Source organism: Mandrillus leucophaeus, unplaced genomic scaffold, assembly GCF_000951045.1.
Source record: "Mandrillus leucophaeus isolate KB7577 unplaced genomic scaffold, Mleu.le_1.0 Scaffold4, whole genome shotgun sequence".
Taxonomy (NCBI): domain Eukaryota; kingdom Metazoa; phylum Chordata; class Mammalia; order Primates; family Cercopithecidae; genus Mandrillus; species Mandrillus leucophaeus.
The window spans coordinates 14,379,184-14,402,155 of record NW_012104253.1 but is presented as its reverse complement, the minus strand read 5'-3'; the positions used below and the strand labels follow the sequence as shown (position 1 = coordinate 14,402,155).

The 22,972-nt window shown below is 46.9% G+C and overlaps 1 protein-coding gene across 1 annotated transcript in view; it reads right to left on the bottom strand.

The window, feature by feature from the left end:
- Nucleotides 1–22,972, bottom strand: part of TTC7B (tetratricopeptide repeat domain 7B) — a 260,809-nt gene that overhangs the window by 67,015 nt on the left and 170,822 nt on the right. Inside the window, exons 15-18 of the mRNA XM_011991788.1 lie at nt 19,468–19,584; nt 12,248–12,345; nt 7,121–7,285; nt 4,752–4,802 (exon numbers count right to left, since the gene is read on the bottom strand). Of these exons, the coding sequence (XP_011847178.1) occupies nt 4,752–4,802; nt 7,121–7,285; nt 12,248–12,345; nt 19,468–19,584 (431 nt within the window). The remainder of the gene's footprint in view (nt 1–4,751; nt 4,803–7,120; nt 7,286–12,247; nt 12,346–19,467; nt 19,585–22,972) is intronic.

The following is a 22,972-nucleotide window of genomic DNA, read 5'->3' as shown; positions in this document are numbered from 1 at the left end:
GGTCACTGACCTCAGGGTACCACGAGTCCAAGCTCTGAACACCTCCTGAGGTTTTCTGACCCATGCTCCTATCATTCACTGAGGGCTGTTGAGAAACCCTGCCTGCCACAAATAGGACACTGGGGACAGCCAGCTCAAATTGCCTTTGTAGGTGAAGCTTCTCCAAAAATCCTTTTTCCAACGCACATGACACCTATGGTGAATTTCACATAGACCTCGGCTGTGGCAATCACATGTGAGCCCTACTCCACCAAAGTTCATCATCCAAAGGGATCCCAGCACCAATAATTCTGTTAAGAAAAGGCACAGGCTGGGTGTGGTGGCTCATGTCTGTAATGCCAGCACTTTGGGAGGCTGAGGTGGGTGGATCACTTGAGGTCAGGAGTTTGAGACCAGCCTGGCCAAAATGGCAAAACCTCATCTCTACTAAAAATACAAAAAAAAATTAGCCGGGCCTGGTGGCTCACGCCTGTAATCCCAGCTACTCGGGAGGCTGAGGCGGGAGAATCGCTTGAACCCAGGAGGCAGAGGTTGCATTGAGCTGAGGTGGCACCATTGCACTCCAGCCTGGGTGACACAGTGAGATTCTGTCTCAAAAAAAAAAAAGGAAAGTAAAGGGCATAACTGATAAATTAAGTGGCTTAGTTATGCTTCATATCCCTGTATTTGTCACATGCAGTGTTGCCAAATAAATAGCATATATTATATTCCAGCTCTCCTTCTAACTATCTGGTGGCCTCAGTTAAGTGGCTGCAGTCTGAAGGACCCCTCGCCTTCCCTCTCCTCTCAGAGCACATAGAAGATGAGCTGGATCTCAGATGGAATCTGCCCACCCGGTGACTTGGCAAGCATTCCAGTGCCAGGAACAATGGATAGCCACATTACATGATGTGTGAAAAACATCCTCTACCAAAAGAAAGACGTCAGCCGACCACCTCACATGAGGCTGGCAGGATTTGGGGCAGCTCCTTGCTTCCCAGCCCTGGAGAACTCACTCCATGCCTCATGGGCGTGAACGTGGGAGAACAACGGCACGTGGCCGCACCCCAAGCCCCATCTCTGTTTGGCACCCACATTCTTTCTGTCCAATGCTGCAGCGGCAGACACCTGCCCTCCTCATATTTTTCTGACAAGTAGCTGAGCCACTGCAGTTGTGGGCATGCAGAAATCACCTGCTGCTAATGAATCTCTGTACCTCTTTTTCCCTTGACCTTGAAATGATTCCAAATTCTCTGTCAACTTATTTACCTTCCAATTCTTGGAAGGTGTGCCCCCAAAACAATTAAAATAATAAGAAAAAGCAGCAGTTCCATCTCTTAAAGAACCTGAATATTAAGCAGCAATCAGAATGACTCAGCATTCTGTCAGCTAGCTTTGCTTTAGAATTTTCATTTCTTAACAGGAAAAAAAAATTCCGTTTCTCAAGATAGGGCTTGGAAATAAATCAGTCCAACACTGCAGACTGCTGGCAGCTCTGTGCCCTTCTGTCTCTGTGTGTCACCTGTGCTTGACGAACCAGAATGTCCTGGGGGCTGAGGATGGGAGGAGGCGGAGGAGCTAGTCATGGCTGTCTCTTATTTCTTGAAGGGAGAGGAAGAGGCGTGAGTGTCCACTCTCACTTCGGCCCTCAAAGCAGGCATATTTCTCCATACCTTTAAAAAAACATAACTGCTGTTCCCTCATTTCCCTGGCGCCCGGGAGTTAGGACAATTCCCATCTTTGCTGTAAGGTAGTCCTGCTTTCTGAGGAGGCGACTCCAGGTGGTGGCTCCTTGCACCGCGCTGCCACAGCTCTCCTCTCCATCTGCTGCTTCCCTGGGAACTGCCCTCGCGCCTTGTGTCCCCCAGTGTGACAGCAGGGGCGGGGCCGCTGCCCACCCAGTCCCACCAACCACGAGGGCTCCTGCTGTTGGTTCCTCTGATAAATAAATCACCTTGGTCACCATTCTAGTAGACACTTCCGTTTTTCACCAAGTGAAAAAAGGATTAAGACTCATAGCCCCAAGACGGCATCAGTTTCCCACTGACTTTCACAGAATAGCAAGCACCGTTTAAACCTGACAGCACGTGTCTTGTCCTGAGAGGGGAAAGCTCTTTCCAGGGAAGGACTCCAGTAAGGCAGGGAGGGCCGGGGACATGTCGTCACTGGTGGGCATGCGGGGCTAGCGCAGCATGCTGCTGGCGGGTGCTGGCAGGGCCAGGCGGTCACACGGAAAGCATGGAGGGAAGCCGTTCACACGCATGCGGGAAGGTGCCAGCTGTCAGAGCGAGCCTCCGCCGGTGGCTCTGCACTAGAGACAGTACCTTCTGGAGGACTACATTGGGCAGATGCTTCCATCTCCACCTGAACCCTCCCCGATGTATATTCATGAGGCTATATCTCGGGGTGGAAGTGCCTTCTGCCTGGGGAAGGCTCTCTGAGCCTCCAAGTGCCTGACTGCCGGCGTCCGGGGGAAAGCCTCCCACGTTGGGATGATATTCTAATGCTGGACACACTCCCCAGCTTCTACCTGAGTGCCACTTACTGGTGGCTTGTCAGTCTCCTATCATTCCACTCAATCTTGTTTAAAGAAAGATACTACAGAACTAATTAAGGAGAATTATATTAAATTAATTTTAGTTTAATTAAAATAGTAAAAAAAGGTTCTATATTAGGGCTGAATTTTTAGAATTACCACCCCTCAAAAATGGTATGGTCATCACAGAGAGATGTTCCCATATATACATAGATTTCTTTTAAAGTTACTTTATTCTATTAAGCAGGAACAGAGACTAAAACCGCCTAATGGACTAGTCACCTCCTGATCATGATATACATTCTTGAGTGTTAGAAAATGCAACTCAATAAAATGCTAGTCATAATGGAAAGAGAAAAACTTCACTACTCTCTTGAATTCCTTTCTCAATCTTATTTTATTTTAGAGGGATGTTCTTTCATTAATGTGTTTACTCTTTTCTCTTGGTGACTTATTGCTAAAGAGAGCAGCAATTTCACTAGAATCAGTGATAGGAAAAATGGAGCCAAGAACTCAAGTCGGTAATCTTGATTTTAGCACGTTCTTGGAGAGGGGAATAAAACATCAGCACAGATTTTTCTCCAAAAAGACCACTGCTAGGGCACCTGCAGGGGAGCGCCCGGGGTCCTCTAAGAAGTGATGCGCAGCATGCAGACAGGCCTGCTGGTTCCTTCCCATCCTGCTCACCCACTTCCACTCTTCTGGTCCTAGCTGCCCAGGGCGTAACTCAGGGGGATGGCACCTGACTTGTCCTTAAAACCAGGACCCACGGCTGCCAAATCATAAGGGCGGCGGTGTACATAGAAAAACTATAGAATTTACGTTTTTCCAGATGAGGAAATGAGGCCCAGGGCGATGCAGTGAGTTGCCGGCTGACTCCAGAGCTGGCCCTTGATGGTGAAAGGAACCTGGCAGGGAAATCTCTTTTATGAAGCACCTAATGTGTGATGACAACACCAACATATACCTCTTTTCTATTATGGACTGTTTTTAGGCCAGAAATGAAGGCACAACTAGGCTGAGCTGGATTTCGGAGGGTGGAATCAACTCTTAAGGGTGAAGGGCAGCATTTGCCATAAGCTAAAGGCTCCGGTCATTCAGATGCACTGGATCCCATATCCACCAGCATTTCCCCAAATACAATGCATGGAACACTGATTTCCTAGGGTGGAAAAAATGATTAAATTAGCTTGGGAACACTGGGTCAAAGTGCGGGACTTCTCAGAACATTTAATGTGGTTAAGGAGAACTATGAAGCACTAGGCAGGAGACGGACTATCGTCCAAATATATTTGACCAAAGAGAATCAGTGGTCTAAGAAACGTCCTTTGGAAAATGTGACAATTCACTAATGACTTAAACACCGCCAAAAGTACTGTAAGGCGGGGTGTGATGGCTCACGCCTGTAATCCCAGCACTTTGGGAGGCTGAGGTGGGAGGATCGCTTGAGCCCAGGAGTTGGAAACCAGCCTGGGCAACACAGTGAGGCCTCCTCTCTGCTAAAAATTTAAAAATTAGCTGGGTGTGATGGCGTGTGCCTGGTGTCCCAGCTGCTGAAGAGGCCAAGGTCGGAGGCTCGCTTGAGCCCTGGAGTTCCAGGCTTCAGTGAGGTGTAATTGTGTCACTGCACTCCAGCCTGATCTACTGAGTGAGACCTTGTCTCAAAAAGAAAAAAAGAAAAAGAAAAAAAAAAAAAAAAGCACTGATCCTACATCCAGGGAATTAAGCAATTCCTTTAAATTTTGGTAGATACAGTTTTAAGTTTTATGATGTCTGCTTATTTTCAGAAAAATTAACAGTTAGAATTGCTCTCCTATGAACAATAAAGGTTGGATTAATTACAGAAATTTCAAGATCCAACTGGTTCCCTCTACCTAAAATTTACTGGCCACCTGCCTTGGGAAGGCGGGGCATCTCATGCTTCCAATCAGTGCCAGGAGTGCTTCTCATCCACCCACTGCACGCCCAGAGTTGGCCCTTTTCCCTGCAATGCCTTCTTTTGTAGTCCTTCTCAGATCAATACTGCCTCCTTATATATAAACCCAAGCTGCGCTGAATGCATGAGACTCTCAGGAGGGATGGGCTCCAGGTGGCAGAGTGGGCAGGCAGGTGGCAGAGGGATGTCCACGTCATCTCAGCATTCTCAGCGCTCAACAACCACAATGCACATTCCGTGGTGGGGGGAGTGTGATTCTGGAGGCCCTCGGAAGGATTAATAGATTGGTAAACTACTTACTAACTGAAAAAAGGGAAGGAAAACCATGAAAGTATGCTTCTGGAGAGTTGCCTTGGAACAACAGATCAAACCAAAAATTAAAACCAAGAAACAAAACATTTGAAAAATCAAAATTAAGGCTAAAAAAGCAAACAGAGTTCTAATAACCTTCCAACTGTAAGTCTGGCTGTCTAGAATCATATTTCCATTCAACAGTGGCACACAGTTTTCCACTAACAATTTTTTTTTTTTAAACCAAAGAAAGACCAACTGGGCATTCCCCTATCCATTTAAATGTTCACCCAGCACATGAAAGCTGACCCATGCATGCAATGTATTTTGTTTCCAGAGCAGGAAATTCCAAAGGGAAGGGAAAAATAATCAAACGAGCAGGTTTTGGGTCTTTCCACACATTAACCCTAATCATGACTCCAGTGGTTTGTAGGGTTGGGCTAATTCTCCCTGCTATGAAGTCAAAGAGTTGGAGGGAGAAATTCACAAAACTTCAGGGCTTGACTATCTGCTTGTCCTAATGGAGAAGTTGGGACTTAAAATCATTACATTTTAATTAAGAAATTCTACATTTGTCAGTATGTTTCCCCTCTCTACCTAAATGCTGACTCTACGGGAGGGGGTGGATTCTCGAGAGCTTCAGTCTCAGCTGAAACACCTGGTTACTGGCTAGACACTCCCTGAGGATGGAAAGATGACTTCAGCTTATTAAGAGTAAACAACTGAGCACTGCCCGGGACACACTCCATTCAGCAGAAAGCCCAGTGGGTGCTCATCACCCCAGAAAGTCACTGATTAATCAGATATAAAGTGCCTCCTCTGAAGGGTCGGCACTTCAATCTTCAAAAGGTTTCAGGAGCACAGGGCTCCCAGGATGCAACACGATAAATATGGGCAGGTGGGTCTGTTGTGCAGAAAAGAGTGGATGGGGCAGTGGGAACATACCATGTTATTCTAGAATGGAAAGATCCCATTTTCAGACAATAAACTCAACAAAAGTCAATGTAAAGAATTTTTCTGGAAAAATCGAAGCTGGCAATTGCCAGTAGGCATTGTATTAAGAGAAAATGCCTTTTTTTGAGAAATGAATTAAAAACAACATACACGGTGTTTAAATAGTATCTTCATCTTCCATTTCATAAAACTGGGATTGCCATTAAAACAAAGTTCAGAACACTTAATATGCAGATAAGTACGGTCAGCGGGCTTCTCGGCGTGGATGGTTTATTTTAAATGGTAATCTAATTTCTGCCCTGGCTTTCTTTGTGTGTGTGAGAGCTGAACACAGCGGGTGAGCCATCCGAAAGATGTGCACATTAGAGAAAGTGGTTCTTTCTGGCAGCAGTTCCCCTTAAGAGCTTTTGTTCAGCATATAACTGGGCATTTGGAACAAAGATGAACCCTTATAAATCAGAGATACAGAGATTAAATTTTCTGGCAGTGCTGGCAGTGAACATTAAATAAATGAGCAAAAGAAAACAAGGACGGACTCCCCGGGCCAGATTCACATTTAGGTCCCATTTAAGGTTTTACCAACCAGTGTTCATTTTCACACAGGGATCTTTCTTGTTGCTGTTCATGGACAGGTTGTGGAACTCCCTAAAGCTGACTTTCAAAATTTCTGTGTTATCTAAAAGCAAGATTAGACTAAAATACTGTTCAATTTCTCCGCACGGTTTCACGACACAAACCCCACATTTTCCTTCACTGCAAATGGAAAACAGTTTACAGCACTGCTTCTCAAAATGTGGTCTAAAACCCACTGGCATTGGAATCACAGGGGAGCGATTTATAAATCCAGATTCCCAGGCCCCACCTCAGGCCTTGTGAATATAAAGTTGGGGGTGGGGACCAGGGGATCCGCTGCTTTAAAGGTTCTCTGTGTGGTTTTAATGCATGGCAAAGTTTGAGAACCACACATTGAGCGGGCTGTGGCCCTGAGCTTTAGAATATGGCCTTGGTGATTATACACTGGTTGAATTCATTTCTAAATTGAAAACAGGAGTTTTTAGGATTAAATTATTACTTGCGAAATGTTGTAATTTGCCTTTTAATAGGATTAATTTTTATGCATTTATATCAACTCCAGGAAAGCACAGAAGGGCCCAAGAATTAGAGGCAACATTCTAGAAAAGCTTCTATCCGTCCTGTCCAGAAGGTTTCCTTTACTTTGCAAAGAGGAGGTTGGAACATGGGCTCCAATGCCTGCAATCTCAGGTTTCCTTCTGCCCAAACAGCTTTCGGATTTTCCAATGAGCAAGATTTCTCTCTGACAAGTCTGAAGACGTTTCCTCTCCAGCTTATCAGTTAGGAAGATTATCAGAAGGTAAAACAGGCAAATGAAGTAGGTCTCACAAGAAAGGAAAAAGCATGTTTACAGAGAGAGGGTTCCCGGCGGGGACCTGCGTCACTGAACGAATGAGCTGCAGGGGGCCACACAAAGGTATCGGGTTTGGGATGAGAATGAAGATGAGAAGACACAAACAGGTGGAGAGGAGATTCGGTTCTTGAAAGAGGAGAGGAGGAGGAGGAGGAATCTGACACTAAAAAAGTGAAAGAGAAAAAAAGGGTAAAGGCAAAAAAAAAACTTTAGAAACACAAAGAAAAAAATAAACTCGCTTTTAATATACTCACATAAGCTGCAAAGAAAATGAGGTCATGTAATACACAATCATTCCTCTACTTGACAATAGAATACAAGTGCTTTTCGAAGAAAACAAATTTGTTTTTCCGCTGGTTATTTAGTTGGTCCACAACACCACCATCGAATAAAAATAACTCAAGATTTACCTGGGCACAGATTCAGCAGTGTGATCTGCTGAAAATAATACATCTTTAGCCTACAATATCCAGAATATTCTAGAGGAAACAATTTGCTTTTCATCTGGAATGGGTTAGGACTTGACTTTACATAGATTTGTTTTTTATGAGAAGCACTTATATACAGTTTACTTGAAAATAAGGTTTTCCAAGGTGCAGAGTACCGAGGTGCAACACTATGTCATGGTCCCAGCATTATGACAAGGGGGTGCTAAGCTTTCTGGGGTGGTCTATGGTTGGGTGTGCTGGTTGGACACTTTGGGGGGAAAAGCCAGTATGGCTGCCTTCGTGTCTTATAGCTGGAGGAACACATGGCAATGGGGAGACCACTGCAGCTGCAATCAGAAATTTACCCAAACAAAGTGGATCAAACTTTCAAGTTAAAAGACTTATTTTGCTTTGGATAGGTATTTGTTGATATCTACCAATTATTAAAGATAAATCCCTTACCCCACATCCTGTTTTAAAGGCAAAGGAATAAAATTTTTTTTTTCATTCTCTATTTAAGGAACTACCAACTTATTCCAAAGACAAGACAATGACTCGGAGCTTCGAAGTAAAGACTGTCACTCTATCTGAGTCCTCTTTCACTGGCTGGGACCTAGGAGATGGCAGAGGCGGGAGGAAGGGACGCCCAAGGTGATATCTAAGGGGAAGTCATGTTCTGAAAGGGGGGTTATTTTAGTTTGACATGTCTGTTTAATGAAACAAAATTCCACTCTATTAGCTACAGTGGACTTGGCCAGTTCAAAGCTTATGGACATGGGTGACTCCTCATGTTATTCCACAGCTCTGCATGTGGACAATTTCAGAGGTAGGAAACCGTATTCCAGTTAACCAACCACTTCCAAAACCATGAACACTGAGGCTGCACCGTATAAGGACCCAGGATATATAATAACAGTATTGTAGATTTTATATATTTTTAAGTTCTTATCAGTTAGACATATATCCTGAAATTTTAACAGGCAAAATAGGATATTAGGGACTTGTCTTAAAATACCCTAGGAAAAGCAAGTATGGGACAGGAGAGAGAGATCAAATGAGAATGCTGATTTCTAAAACTCACTGGTGGATAATGGGAATATTAGTATCTCTGTTCTGGCATATTAGAAATTTTTCCATAATAGAAATTAAAAAACAGAAAAAGAAAATAAAGTTAGTTCTGGGGGAAAACAAAAAACAAAACAAAACAAATCCAAAAGGACTTGAGGCCTCACAGAGGAATCTGCCTGCACAGTGGGTGATCCTGGGCCTGTGCCCCAGGGTTGGCAGCGGAAGTTCACTGTGGCTGTGGCTGTGCACCCTCACGGATGCTAACACCGCAAGGCTCTGCTTGTGTCGGACACCTGTGCCCTTCAAAAGGGATTTAGAAAAGCAGTGAAGTGTTGGGCATGGTGCTGATGAGCTGCCACCCGCCAGGGCTGGGTTCTCCCAGGCCACATTTGATCTCAGGGTCACTTCTGTTTCACTGGGAACCATTCTGACCTCGGATAAGGTCCTTTTCTCTTTTCCTCTATAGCCCAGTTGCTTTTCTAGATGGGCAGTGCTGCAGTGGATATTCAAAATTAGCCAGGCTCCTTTAGCACATGAAAACTGTTCAAAGGCAAAGGGAGGAAAAATGACTGTGGTCATGCTGGATGGATAAGAATCCAGAAAGTAAAATCCATGTGTCATGGAATACTATATGACTGTAAAAAAGAATAAGGAAATTCTCCACGGATGGATATGGAGGCATCTTCAGATATGCTGTGAAGTGCAAAATGGCAGGTGCTCAAAAGCATATATAGTGTGTGATCGTTTATGTAAAGGGGCAGGGGAAATGATATATATGCTTGTTTGCATGAAAAAATACTGGAAGCGTAAACAAAAAGCTAATAAATACGGTTGTCTTTAGGAACAAATAAGATGGACGGGCAGGGAGGGAAGCCAAACTTCTCTACAGCACCTTGTGAATTAGTTTTTGGCTTTTGAATTATGTAAATGTATTTCCTCTTCAAATCAAATCAAGGTGAGGGAAATAAAAAATCTGTGGGTGGTTCGCAAGGCGGGCTCTCCACACAGGTGTGTGAATGAGAGCATCTGCCCATTCTGTGACTGCACCATGAGCCGAACCACATGCAGTTGGGCTCTATTAATCAAGGTGGAGGCATTTTTCCCCATTTTAAAGCAAGCCTTCCCAATGTGTAAGTTTCTTTGATTTACATTGTCATTTCAGAATGTTTTACCCTTGTTTACAAATGATAAGGCCTCCTAAAATGGCCTTCCATTTTTCTAATTCCCTGATCTCTTGGTTAAATTGCTGGCGTGCAAATCAGTATTTTGCAGCTGCCTGGTTGGGTGGGGGCGGTGTAGGGTGGTGGCAGGAGTCTCAGAGGGACTCTCGTGGATGACTCGACAATGAAACCATCTGTGGCAGTGCCTGAGAGGCTGTGGCTTCCCCCTGTTGTTGAGGAAGGGCATAGGAGCCCACGGTCCTGACTCCAAACACCTAGGCTCTCCGGAAATGAATGGTGGCCCACCCGAGAGACTGGCTGCATCAGTACCAATAAGCAGAGGGGGAGGAGGAAGACCCAGGGGCCAGGCCCAAATCAGGGCAGTGACACCCCAGACTGTGTCACACAGGCACATCTTCCCTAAACACCGTGGCATCTGAGAAAGCTAAATCTGAAGAGAGAGACTCTCAGGCACACTAGGGGAAATGTCCCAAGGGGCAACGGGAAGAATGAATAACAAGGACCTCATTTATTTTCTGACCCTATCTGTTCTCAATGTGATGTGGCATTAAAGTCTCGGGACTTCCAGGGAAATTAAGGTCCAGGCCAGCTGGAAGGAAAGGGGGTCTGAATTTAGTGTGGCTGTTCTCACAGGATACTCAGGAGGGAGAAATGCGGGGAGACAGCGCTGGGTAGCCACAGCAGCTGTTTTGAATCAGCCGAAATTGCTGCTGGTGCTATAGTGAGTTTCACTTCCTCTGATTCCCTGTGTCTGAGCCTCACCTTGCAGTGGCTAGTCCTGACAGCCTGACCTCTTTCCTACAATGACAGGGCCTAGACAGGTGCCTCAGCAGGAGCTGGGATGAGGCAGAACTCTGCTGTGCTGTTCCAGCCAGGGTCTCTGCCTGGTGTGCAGTCTAAGCCCACCAACGACCGCTGACCTGTCTGGAGAGTGGTCAGGCCACTCCAGGGGGTGAGTTTCTCCATGGCTCAGTCCACATTTTAAGCAGCAGCTGCAAGTCAGATTAAACTGCACCAATTTACGATTTGTGCCGCTTCCAGCACCCAAAAATCTTTTGACCCAGGAGCCGCAGGACCTATGGATCTGATTTCTCAAGCTGACTTTAAATTTGGTAGAAGGGAGCCGAGGGCAGATATGCAGTCTGCAAGGCAGCTGTGGGGGTGGGCCTGGCTTGAGCATCACATCTGGCTCCCGAAGGCCCTATCGCTCTTAGCCCACCTGGATAGGTTTTTCAACGGGACAAGCCCTGGCAGTGCAGGACTCAGAGCTGCTCTCGGGCTTTCTTTGGAAAGGTTCTGGCAGGAGCTGGGATGTGGCACAAGGACAAAAAAACAACCTCGTGGTCCCTTTCATGCAGCCAGCCCATAAAAGACCAGGCATACCCAGATAGAGATGAAGCCGTACACGGTCCCCTGTGGGTGGGGGAGAAGGAACAGGAGCAGGTTCCAAATGATGCTCTAGAATGATTTTTGAGGCTCAAAGAAGAGCAGGTCTATGTGTTTTGTGGGTCTGTCAAGTCACCCAGGCTACCACGGAATCGTTGGTACAGGTTGGGCGTCCCTAATCTGAAAATCCAAAATCTGAAATGCTCTAAAATCCAGACGTTTCTGAGTGCTGATACAGCACAAGTGGAAAATTCTGCACCTGACTTCACGTGATGGGCCACAGTCAAAATGCAGTCAAAACTTTGTCTTATGAACAAAATTCTTTAAAATATTGTATAAAATTGCCTAAAATTAGGCTCTGTGTATAGGTGTATATGAAACAGAAATGGACTTTGTGTTTAGACTTGGGTGCAATCCCAGGATATCTCATTATGCCTATGTAAATATTCCCGAACCCAACACACTTCTGGTCCTGGGCATCTCAGGTAAGGGACACTTCACCTGGGTCACCGTTGTGGGGTCTACGCAGGTGGACTCACTCCCCTGTACTCAGGCGAATGTGGAACACACACACAACGAGGTGTGCAGATTTGCTAATAGGCAGGAAGTGCCTTGGGCCTCTGCATGGGGACAGTGGAACCCACCTGCCACCCTGTGGGGTCTTGTGCTGGGTGTATTTGTGTTTATATGTGCAACTGATTAGAAAGCGAACCTTGCTTTCAGCGAGGTCTGAAACCCAAAGCGAGAGGGAGACACAGGGAAGCAGAGGGGAAACCTGATGGGGACAGAAACCACCTCATTTTAGTTTCAAACTTTAAGTTCCAAGAGCAAAGGGGGAAACCAATTTCAAAGCACTGGGCTGGGCAAACCATACGACTGGCCCCACCGAGAACAAACACTTGAGAAAGACACTGGAGAAATGCACCTCGATTGAGTGTTTAAACCATTTGTGCGAGAAATTTTTCCAACCTCAACCCGATCAGTCTCATCCCATGTCACTCGGTCCCAGGCCCCCACATTCTCCATGACACCATTTCGTCCCCTCTGGCTTTTTATTCTCACCTGTCTCGGGATCGCTGAAGTCTGGCAAAGTAATTGTATTAAGCTGTCGTCTGTCAGCAATGGTTCTATCTAAGAGGCTGCTCCCACGTCCAGAATCACTGCAAAACACAGCTACAAATGTCAGTCACCTGCAAGGTGGGAGGAGGGAAGGAAAGAGAGGCAACCTGTACCGACTCCTGAAGGCCAGTGAATACCTTCTGTGCGGTTTTTATGTTCTTCAGCATCTTTCTTATGAAGGAGGCATCCTGCTTCCTGGCTCGGCCTGGGCTGGGATTCCTTTCAGTGTTCACTATCACAAACAGGGCATAAACCACACCCACAGACCCTGGCTAATTTTGGCCTCTTTTGTGTCATTAGAAGACACAAAAATGAAAACTTCAAACTTTGTTTTCCATCCACCTTACAAGGGGAAACTGATTGGCATTAGCAACCTTAGAAAGTGAAGTCTCAGCAAGTGAGTCCATGAACACGCCACCCATGAAGAGTTGTCTTCATGAACCAACGCTCCACACCCGTACTTCTAAACCCAGGCTGCATGAGAAAATCACCCAGGACATCTCTAAACAACAGACACCTAGGTCCCACTGTGGACTGAACAAATCAAAACTCCTGGGCTGGTCGACATTTTTCACAGCTCCTCAGATGGTTCTAAGGTGCAGCTGCTGGATTCCAGGACCCCCGACCCCCCTTTCTGACTGTGATCACAGTCATGTGCTCCTCAGGGTCCCCAGAATGTAGGCCTTTGTGCTACATCATGTGGTTAACTTTCCTGCCAGTGTACCAGCCCTGTCTAGTGTTCCTAAGCTGGAGAAAGCCAGCTGCTAGGGATATGCAGGGACTGGGAGAGAACATGGCAGGGTTTTGGTGGCAGCCTCCATAACACCACTCCTACCAGCTTCCTGCACTGCCCATCTCTACTGAGTCCCCTCTCCAGCTTGCGTCTACAAAACAGGCTTGGCATTGTTCACCTGGTAATGCCACACAGGAGACCACAGCGGGCCTAACTGGGAAACGGTTAAGGGATCTCAGCCAATATGGATTTCTTTTTTTTAAATTCTGGGAAGCTTGTAGGTAAACACTATTGCTTTTTTCCTGTATCATGATATCCTATCAAAGCAGCTCCAAAAAGAATCACATCTGTCTCTTGAAGTTTGAATCTTCAATGCTTTTCTTTGAATCTATTTTCTTTTCCAATCTGGGGGCTTTAAGAGTGATTTTTTTGTTGTGAAGAAGTTCACATTCTACAATAAAGGGACACAATTTCCTTCCTTTATGCAGCTGTTGCTAAAGCAGTACAAACAAGATTTGGCATGAAACTTAATACAGTTTACAGGCTGCAATTTCCACATCCAGCGATTTCTCTAACTACATTAGAGAAATCCACAGGAAGCAGAAGGAAACTTCCTTCAGGACAGACTGTTTGTCAGCCTATACTTATTACATCATCTCAGACATGTTTTTTGGAAACTGCTCTTTTAATTGCTTCTATAACTGAGAAACAATACATGTCTCCGAACAGAAGACAACTTAAAAGTACACGCAAATTTCCATTCATCACAACACTGACTGAGTATTTCTAGCGCAGGTCTGTCCAGGTAGCATTTTTCACATAAATACTCCTAAGTGCAAATTATCTGAATATTGCAATGGCAATCCACTTAGGAGTTTTTCAGAAGATTTGTCTCAAAATACAGTGAAATGATGACATATTATTCACCACCTTGGGGATTCCAAGACACGCGATGAGGTACTGGCATTGCAAAGGAAGGATTTGCCTGGGTTTCTGGGGGTCCAAATCTGAGGTTTGTTTCAGACATTCTCATCTTCCAGGCTTCCTATCTCACCATGTTTCGGTGCTGTCACTAATGAGGAGGTCACTTTGGGCGAAAGGCAGCTTTCCCTGTGCCTCACTGACTTCCCTGATCAGATGAAGATAAGGATTGTTGTCCTACACAGAACTGTGTGAGGATGACATAAGGTCATATAGATGGAGCATTGTGAAGACTTACAACTTTTAGGTACATGCCAGGTGTGTATAAACCCACATACCTACAACACACATCTGAGGTTAATATGGCCAGTCAATTCCTGCAGCCAACTTATCCCTAGGCTTCTGGTGCAATTGTAGGAGGTACGGGGAAGCCGAGTTAAAATGTTAGAAACCCCAAACAAAACCATCATCTGAATTTTGAACCTCACCCCCTGACAATGGCACAGGATCCACATTCCCTCCACCAGCTGGGAAACGGCGTTCAGTTACATCCTTAGTGTGTCTGCCTTAGTTCCCTCTGAACACAGTGTGTGCGCAACAATCCACTATTCAACATAGAGATGCTTTTGTTTCCACATTGAATGTTTTCTCTCTAAAAATAATTAGGGCTGGGCACAGTGGTTCACGCCTGTAACCTCAGCACTTTGGGAGGCTGAGACAGAAGGAGAGCTTGAGCTCAGGAGTTCAAGATCAGCCTGGGCAACATAGCAAGACTTCATCTTTATTAAAAATAAAAAAATAATTCAGGCGTGGTGGTGTGCACCTGTGACCCCAGCTATCTGAGAGGCTGAGGCAAGAGGATGGCTTGAGCCTGGGAGACAGACCGCAGTGAGCTATGATCACGCCACGGCACTTCAGCCTGGGCGACAGAGCAAGACTGTCTCAAAAAAAATAAAAAGTAAAAAAAATAAAAATTAAAAATAATTAGGTATTTGTGACCGATTAAGAATTTTACTGAATGCTTGAAGCAATTTTTAGTTCTTCATTTACATGGTACAGAGTCTTCACCAATCAAGATTTGCATTTGACCCCTAGAATACTGGACAAGGGGCAAGGAGAGGCCTTGAGCAGCCCTGAGTCTCCCTAACTTGCTCGCTCTGGCCAGTCTCTCAGGCAAGCTGGAAAGTCACCTTCCTCTCTTCCTCTGCGACACATCTGCTCGGGCACTTCTGTGAACCACCCATTTCCTCCTCATGGCCCAGTCACCTCGCCTCTTCTCTGCCAGGCCCTCGTGCTGCCAGGAGCACTTCCCAAGGCAGGAGGCAGGAAGGGAGAGAAAACCACTCCTGGTGAGTGCTGGTAGTAGGGAGAGGAAATGGGAAGGACCTCAAATCCAGAGTATGTAAGCAGGGGATGCCCACATGTGTAGATGCACACATGCAGGGACTTCTATTCCCTATAACCACTGAATTGTAATGAGAGTTAAAGTTATACTGGCCATTAGAAGCCTCTCTTGGAAATCCTCTATCTTCCACAGCCACACAGAGGTTAAACACAAGAGGCTTGGTGGTGGTGGGGTGGGCTCGGAGTCAGAACGCTGGAGCTCTTGTCTCAGCTGAGCCTCTTCCCAACTCCTGGAATACTGCCTGACACACAGTAAATACTGCACCTCAAAGAAGGGCCTCGGCTAGGGAACCAGAACAGGGGCAGATCGGGGAGGAACTTCTATTTTTGGAGGCCTGGATTATAAGAGTCAAGGTAAGTTCCCAATATCCCAGAGCCTCAATTGTCTCATCAGTAAAATGGGTATGAGATCATATGACTTTTGCCCATTTTATGGGGCTGCTTCAAAGATGGAATGAGGATATGCTTTATAAAAAGAAAAGCTCCACCCAAATGCTGGTGACTATAAGGATGAAATGGGATCTCTGACTCCTAACTGAGGTTAGAGCAAAAAAATGTGAATGTGAGTATGTGTGTGTTTAAATGCTGTTTGTTGGCAAGTAACTGAAACAGGACTTTGAATCATCTGCAGATGTCACCTCATGGGTACATGACGGAGATGGGTCTAGTAGCAGTGACAAGAGGGGAAAAGAAGTGGTTAACAATAAAAAATGAAAAGAAACTGGTTGTCAGCTCAAGAGAGGCAGCATGCTAGTGTGGAGAGAGCTTTGATGTTAGGCCTGGGGCTGAATCACTGTTCTGCTACAGATTCAATTGGAAAAACTTAGGCGAGTTATTTAGCCACTTTTATCTTCAATTTTATTTTCTGTAAAATGGAAGTAATGGTAGCTATCTTGCAAGGCTAATGTAGGGATTGAAGATAACACATCAATGGCCTAGTACAGTGCTAGCACAGAGAAGGTTCAAGAAACACGGTTATTACCATCCCTGGCTGAAATGCTCTGAGATTCAGTTCAGGGAGCCTGCTGGGACCTTCTGGTGAGATTCTAGTGAGAATTCACACTGTCTTGAGTGGCCAGGTCAACATGCACAAGGACTGAGGGAGCCTTACATTTCACCCAGGGAGAGGAGACAAAGCATGAGACAGATTTCTATCCCAACTGCAAGCAAAACTGCAGACCGAGGGAAATAGAATCCAGGCTTCTGAAATGACAAACACCTCGCCAAATGTAAGAGAATGCCACCCACCATTTTGCTCACAGCAAGAGACGCATCTCCAACTGCAGGTGGAACACTATTTGCAAGTTTTCCAACGCTCAGTTTAGCGACTAGCTCAGTGTAATTTTTTTCCCCCTCTTTAAGCAAAAGTTGGGAAGAGGGAATGGGTTGCTGAGAATACGAAGCTAGAAGCTAGGGTCTGTTCTCAATTTGGCCACTCACTCCCTGCTACTGCCCACATCTTCCTCGTCTCACTGCCCTGGAGGCCTGTGCAGAGCCTGGGGTGGATCTGGAAGGGGGTGGGGAAGACTGGGGAACTGGCAGGTTGAGCAGAGGGCTCAAAACAAACCCAGCATGCTCAGAAGCAAGGAAGCCGGGACGTCAGCACGGACCAGCTCCGGGGAGAAGCCAAATGCGGCCTGCCAAAATGCTTTCTGCTCAGTTTTCATTTTATTTTAAAGAAGGCATGATTCTTAGGTGCTTGTTCATGTGATTCCACCCTCCTCTAAATCCCTGTATGCCCTGATCCCAGCCTCTAGGCTGCTGGAGCCGCAGCGGCCCCACTCCGGAGCGCTGCAAGGTATGTGTCCCCCGAAAGACACAGCCCTTCCTTCAGGCTTTATTCTGTTGCCAGGATCACCTCTTACTGAGCAGGCTGTGGGGGAAGACTGCATTTACACAATGATAAAGGCTACAGGAGAAACATTTATTTCTACCCCAGAGAAAATCAAGTTAAAAAACCAGACAGGACACTCCTTAATAAGGGGCTGCGCGATTCACCAGCCCTCCCTCAAGGCTTTGTGGGGAGCTGGAGGGGGAATTCTGAGTGACCGGTGGGGCCTCTACCGCCCACCCCATCCGCTAGTCCCCACCAGACACTGCCTGGAGACAGGGTCCTCCCCACTCTGGCCCTGAAGGAACCTTCAGGAAACGGAGGAAGTATGGACACAGCCCAGGCATTTGGTTAAGTATTTTTAAAAAGCTTTCCAATTCTGCTATTTTTTTTCTCCTCACATTCAATATTCTTGGTTGCTAAGTGGGAGGGAATGTGGGGAGGTGGGAGAGGTGTGGGGAACTGAGGGGAAATTGGCAACACGAAGCTGATGGGTTTATTTTTTCATTTCTAAAGGGGGTACAGGCAAAGGAACGCGCTCCGGCGCCGAGGCAACCTGCCTGGGCAGCATCTCCCGCTAGCTGGTTCGGAGGCAGACTCCCCCAAATCCTGAACATTTCATAGGCCAGGAGTGGGGGCTTTCGGGGGAGATAAATGTGGACAGTTTCTATTTTTGCTCCCAGACTTAGAAATGTAGAATTTTTAAAAAATTAAAATGATCTTTATTTTGAGAACATATCCACAAAAGGGAAGAGGCCAGTCTCATGATTACCTGTCACCAAGCGAAGGGCGGGTGCGCCCGGCAGCACAGCGCCGCGCCATTCCTGTGCCTGGGAAGGGGACTCCCAGCTTGAATCGGGGGGACGGGGCGGGGGGACCTGGGGCTGCTTGGGGGAGGGCGGGGCAGGGGCTGGACAGCACATGGCTTTCCAGGCAGAGTTCTCTTCCTTCCAGGTACACAGCCCACAGGGCCTGGGGTCACAGGTCTGTCTGTCAGTTTCCAGGGGGTCCATCCCCTTAACAGGGCCCTGACTTTGAACATTTTTTTTAAACTGCAGAAACGTTTGTAAAGCAAAATCTCACAGGGAACCCCATCTCTGTTCTGCTGCTTCCGTAGCCCTCCCTCCCTGCTGGTGTCTGCAGACCACGGCCACCAGCCCACTGCCCACCTCACCCTTAGTACTCATTTACATTTTAGGTGATACGTTTTTAGGCCCTTGATTCTTAAAGCATGATATCGGTTGCACAGGAAGGTAAAAAATACTCTGAGTGTATGAGCAGTTGTGTGAATTCACTTGAATCATTACATCCCTTCTCATTACATGACTTCCTTCACTTAGTAATCTAAACACATGCAAGGGAAAACTGTGCAAGACTTGGAAATGGGCAAATAGGTTATTGGGTGTCCGTCTGTGGAATGCAGGGGGTTGACCAGCAGACCTTCCTGGGGTTATCTGACTCTAAAGGGGCAGGCACCGTTGACTCACTTCCCATTGACTGAGCTACTTTACAGCTCTGTAGGGGTAGAAATTAACCTGCAGAAAACTGATAATAAGGCAAGTGAATTTTGTTTGTGGGGGAGAGACAATTGATGTTGTCACCCTGTAGTAAAGAACCCCAAACGATATCTTTCATCGTCTTACAGAATGCTGTTTTTGTATCTACTTGCAAATCATTCAGCATTCCTGCCTATGAGTATCTGTTCTTCAGACTCTTCTGTGAATAGGTCTTAACATTTTCCGGGTTCCTGCATGAGTTAATAAGGCAAATAAAATCTTTGACATGTGTGTATTTGATAGTTGTATGCGTCATGATTTTAACTTTTTCACAGTGATCTTTTATCAGGCTAATAGCCACTAGCATGCGGCCTGTTGTCTGTGCAGGTCTTTTAAATATTACTGCAGGAACCCCAGCTGGAACACAGAAGAGACTGGTCTGTACATAAATTACCAGAAAGATAAGACTTGTCAAAGGAGTTAGGTAAACGGACGGTAGAGAGAAACTGGATAGAGATCCATTGCGAATTGAGCCCGGTGGGTCACTACGGCAGTGAAAGCAAAAGAAACCCAGGATCTGGAGGCTGCATCAGCCACTGGGACAACAGCACCTTAAACATGGAGTGTGAAGCTCCACTGCTATCATCTGCGACTTTTGGGGGCCTGGAGGTGCACAGGGGTGACAGAGTTAATGCCTGCTGAATGCCAATCAGAGAAGGCACTGATAGGCAGGGACCCATGCAAAAGCCACGCAAAGCAGGCCTTGCTGGCCTCTTACCTGGGGTTGGTGAGGTTGTAGCAGGATTTCCATATCTGCAGCATGTGCTTACAAGTCAGGAGTGCCTCGTCTGGGCCCCGGCAGAGTGACTGCAACTTCACTTTGGAAAACAGTAGTCTGCAGTGGGGAGACAAAGGGAGAAAACACTGCAGCTCAAGCCACAGAGTCCCCATCCCAACAAGACAAGCGGTGGGCTTAGACCCAGAAGCAACTGTACTCATTTCAGAAACTATCCACATGTGTGGTCCAAGGAAAGCGGGATTCCAGAACTCCCGGCTCAAGGTGTTACTTTGCATAAGTCTCGCCACTAAGGCAAATGCAAGCACGATGTGACTATTTGTGGTCAGGCTGAAAGCATTAGCGTGGCCAATTTTATTCAGAACACAGGGAATTTACTAAAAGCATGCTTTTTAGAACCAAACCAATTTATTTATGAAACCTCAAAAACTCATTAAAAGAGAACTTGGTTTATTTACAGAATTACACAGGAGATATGACTCAGTTGATATACATATCTACAGATAACCCTCCACAATGATGCTCACCGTCCTGTGAGCTTCAAAAGCCTGAGCAGAAGTCCCATGAAGAAGGGCAGCCTCTGGCACAGGCCGTCAGCTCCTACATCTTCCCATTCCTGCTACTGAGGGCCTAAGGCTCCTTCCGCAATCACCTAGGTCTCTCTTCCCTGTTTTTTGTTACCATCAACTGCTCCACCCTCCGCCAAGACCTTCTGGGCACTAAGGTCAGAATGTTCTCGCTTTCGTGGCCCCTCAGGGTAATGCCATTTCCAGATTCTACTTATGTTTCTCTGCGGACATCAGCCTAGGTGCCTGTAGACATCAGCTCTCCTGGCCCTTGCACTTGTCACCACTATCCTGGTAAAAGTCCCAGTACGAGCCCAGCTTCCTTCCTTGTGTTCTTCCTGTCCCCTGACTTACCCAGCTCTCACACATCTTATTATAAAGATCTCCAAAAATCATTCTTTCCCCCAAGATGGAGTCTCGCTCTGTCACTCAGGCTAGAGTGCACTGGCATGATCTCGGCTCACTGCAACCTCTGCCTCCTGGGTTCAAGTGATTCTCCTGCCTCAGCCTCCTGAGTAGCTGGGATTACAGGTGCCCGCCACCACGTCTAGCTAATTTTTGTATTTTTAGTAGTGCTGGGATTATAGGTGTCAGCCAACGTGCCCAGCCCCCAGAAATCATTTTTGTTCCCACCTCCTTTTTTTTTTTCTTTTTTGAGGACGGAGTCTTGCTTGCAATCTTGGCTCACTGCAAGCTCTGCCTCCTGGGTTCACGCCATTCTCCTGCCTCAGCCTCCCCAGTAGCTGGGACTATAGGCACCCGCCACCACGCCCAGCTAATTTTTTTGCATTTTTAATAGAGATGGGGTTTCACCGTGTTAGCCAGGATAGTCTCGATCTCCTGACCTCATGATCCGCCCGCCTCGGCCTCTCAAAGTGCCGGGATTCCAGGCGTGAGCCACCGCACCCCGCCTGTATCTTGTCCTTTAAGGCACTCTACCAACTAGCCACTCTTCTTTCACCATGTCATCCGACTGGACCCGTTACTTCTGCCAATATAGGCCAAATGCTACCTTTCTGGCACAACTCTATGGCTGTACGTGCCACGTCCCCAATTGTAACTTCCACTCATGCACATCTTTCTTTAATTCTTCCCAAACCCAGCTAGAACCCCACTTAAATCAGTAAGTCTTCTGTCAATACGAGTTTTATCCCTTTATCTTCTCTACTCAGTATGTGCCATATTAGCTCATGTTTGCTGTTAATACTAAAAAGAAGAAAAAGAGAGGGAGGCGCTCCTGCTGACTGAAGGCATCCCATGTGCAGACGTGTGTTTGGCACTTCACACGTGGTCATGTCCTTGGAAGAAGCTGTCCAGGCAGGTGGTGTCTAACACTCTTCAACAGAGAAGGAAACCGAAGCTCTGGTGCCCTTTGGTTGTTTTCTGGATGTGATTTTCTCCCTGAGGACAAGAGCCCTGACATCTCTCTCTGCCTCTCTGTAGCCTCAGCTCCAGTACCAAGAACTGTGCTCTGATTCATGGCGCCTTAAATCAGCATTTACTCACCGACTACTTTTTCTATAAACCACAGAAGATAAAGCAAGGTGTTTTAGAGATTTCAGTTAGACATCCAGGAGAATTCCTTCACCCTGCGTGATGTGAGGTCCTCATTCAAAGGTACCTTAGAGGAGGAAAGTCTCTTTTTCATGTGTGAGAGGTGGAATGAAAGTGGTCCTAACCCATCACTGCCCAAGTTCGGGATAAGTTCACACCAAGCACCCCCAGCACCCCCTCCAAGTGGAAGTCCAGGGCGGTGTGGTGCTCCCAGTGGGTCCAGGGCTGCGGCCTCCCCATGCCTGCGCTTGCAGAAGCCTGGAATGATGGGATGAGGGCCAGGTAAAGGGAGGGATGTAGTCCCTGATCTACAAGCAAGTGGGCATAAAGAGCGAGGCCAGATGTGAGAACAGGGCTCAGCTTCTGCTCAAAAACATCTCAAGAAGCGGAAATGCTTTGGAAGCCTTACCAAGACTGCCTAAATGGGATGGCGGGCGCTCAGGGTGCCTCTGGGGGGATTTAAAGACACCAAAAGCTGACTCCTGCTGAAGCCTGCCCGAGTCCAGAACATGATGGGAGTACTTTTCCACCAGAATCTCCCACCAAACTGGGGTCAACTAAGAGAGTTGACAAAGGAAGGAGAAACTGCCAAATAGGTCACCATTGGGTAGCGAGGGTGAGGAGTGGTTGCCAAGCAATTGCGGCAAGGGGAGGCCCCACGGAGGACTGTGGGGGGTCCAGGAAGCCGTGCACGTGCTGCACAGGCTGGAGCTCTCTGGGGGCCATGCCAAGAACTCTTCTCCAAGGGCACTTGCCTCCCAGAGGAGGTGCCTGCCCCACAGCAGGCAGCGGGGTGCCTCTAACAGCAAAGAACTGTGATTCCTTTAACTGTACCCAAAGGAGAGAATGCCAGAGTGCGTCTCTAAGCCTCAGCTTGGGGGAACAGTTTTGAGCAAGCCTTCTTGGCTGGAAAAAGAACTTCTAATTAACATAAAATAACAGCTTTCAAACACTTGACTCAGGATATGGAGTTGAAAAGGTGTGGGCTTGGATTTCAGAGAACCAGACAGGAAGGACAATGGTAGAGTGGCTGAGCACAAACGGTGGAAAAAAGCACTTGGAAGACCTCTCAAGAGGAACAGCATGAAGAGAGGCTGGCAGAGAAAAAGAGCCAGGGACACAGCAGGGACAAAGAGGAAAGCCTGCAGCTGCTGCCCAGGTACGGCTGGGATGATGGGCAGAGGCCACGTGGATTTGGCCAGGATGATGGGCAGAGGCCACGCGGGTTCGGCCGGGATGATGGGCAGAGGCCACGCGGGTACAGCCGGGACGATGGGCAGAGGCCACACGGGTACGGCCGGGACAATGGGCAGAGGCCACACGGGTACGGCCGGGACAATGGGCAGAGGCCACACGGGTACGGCCGG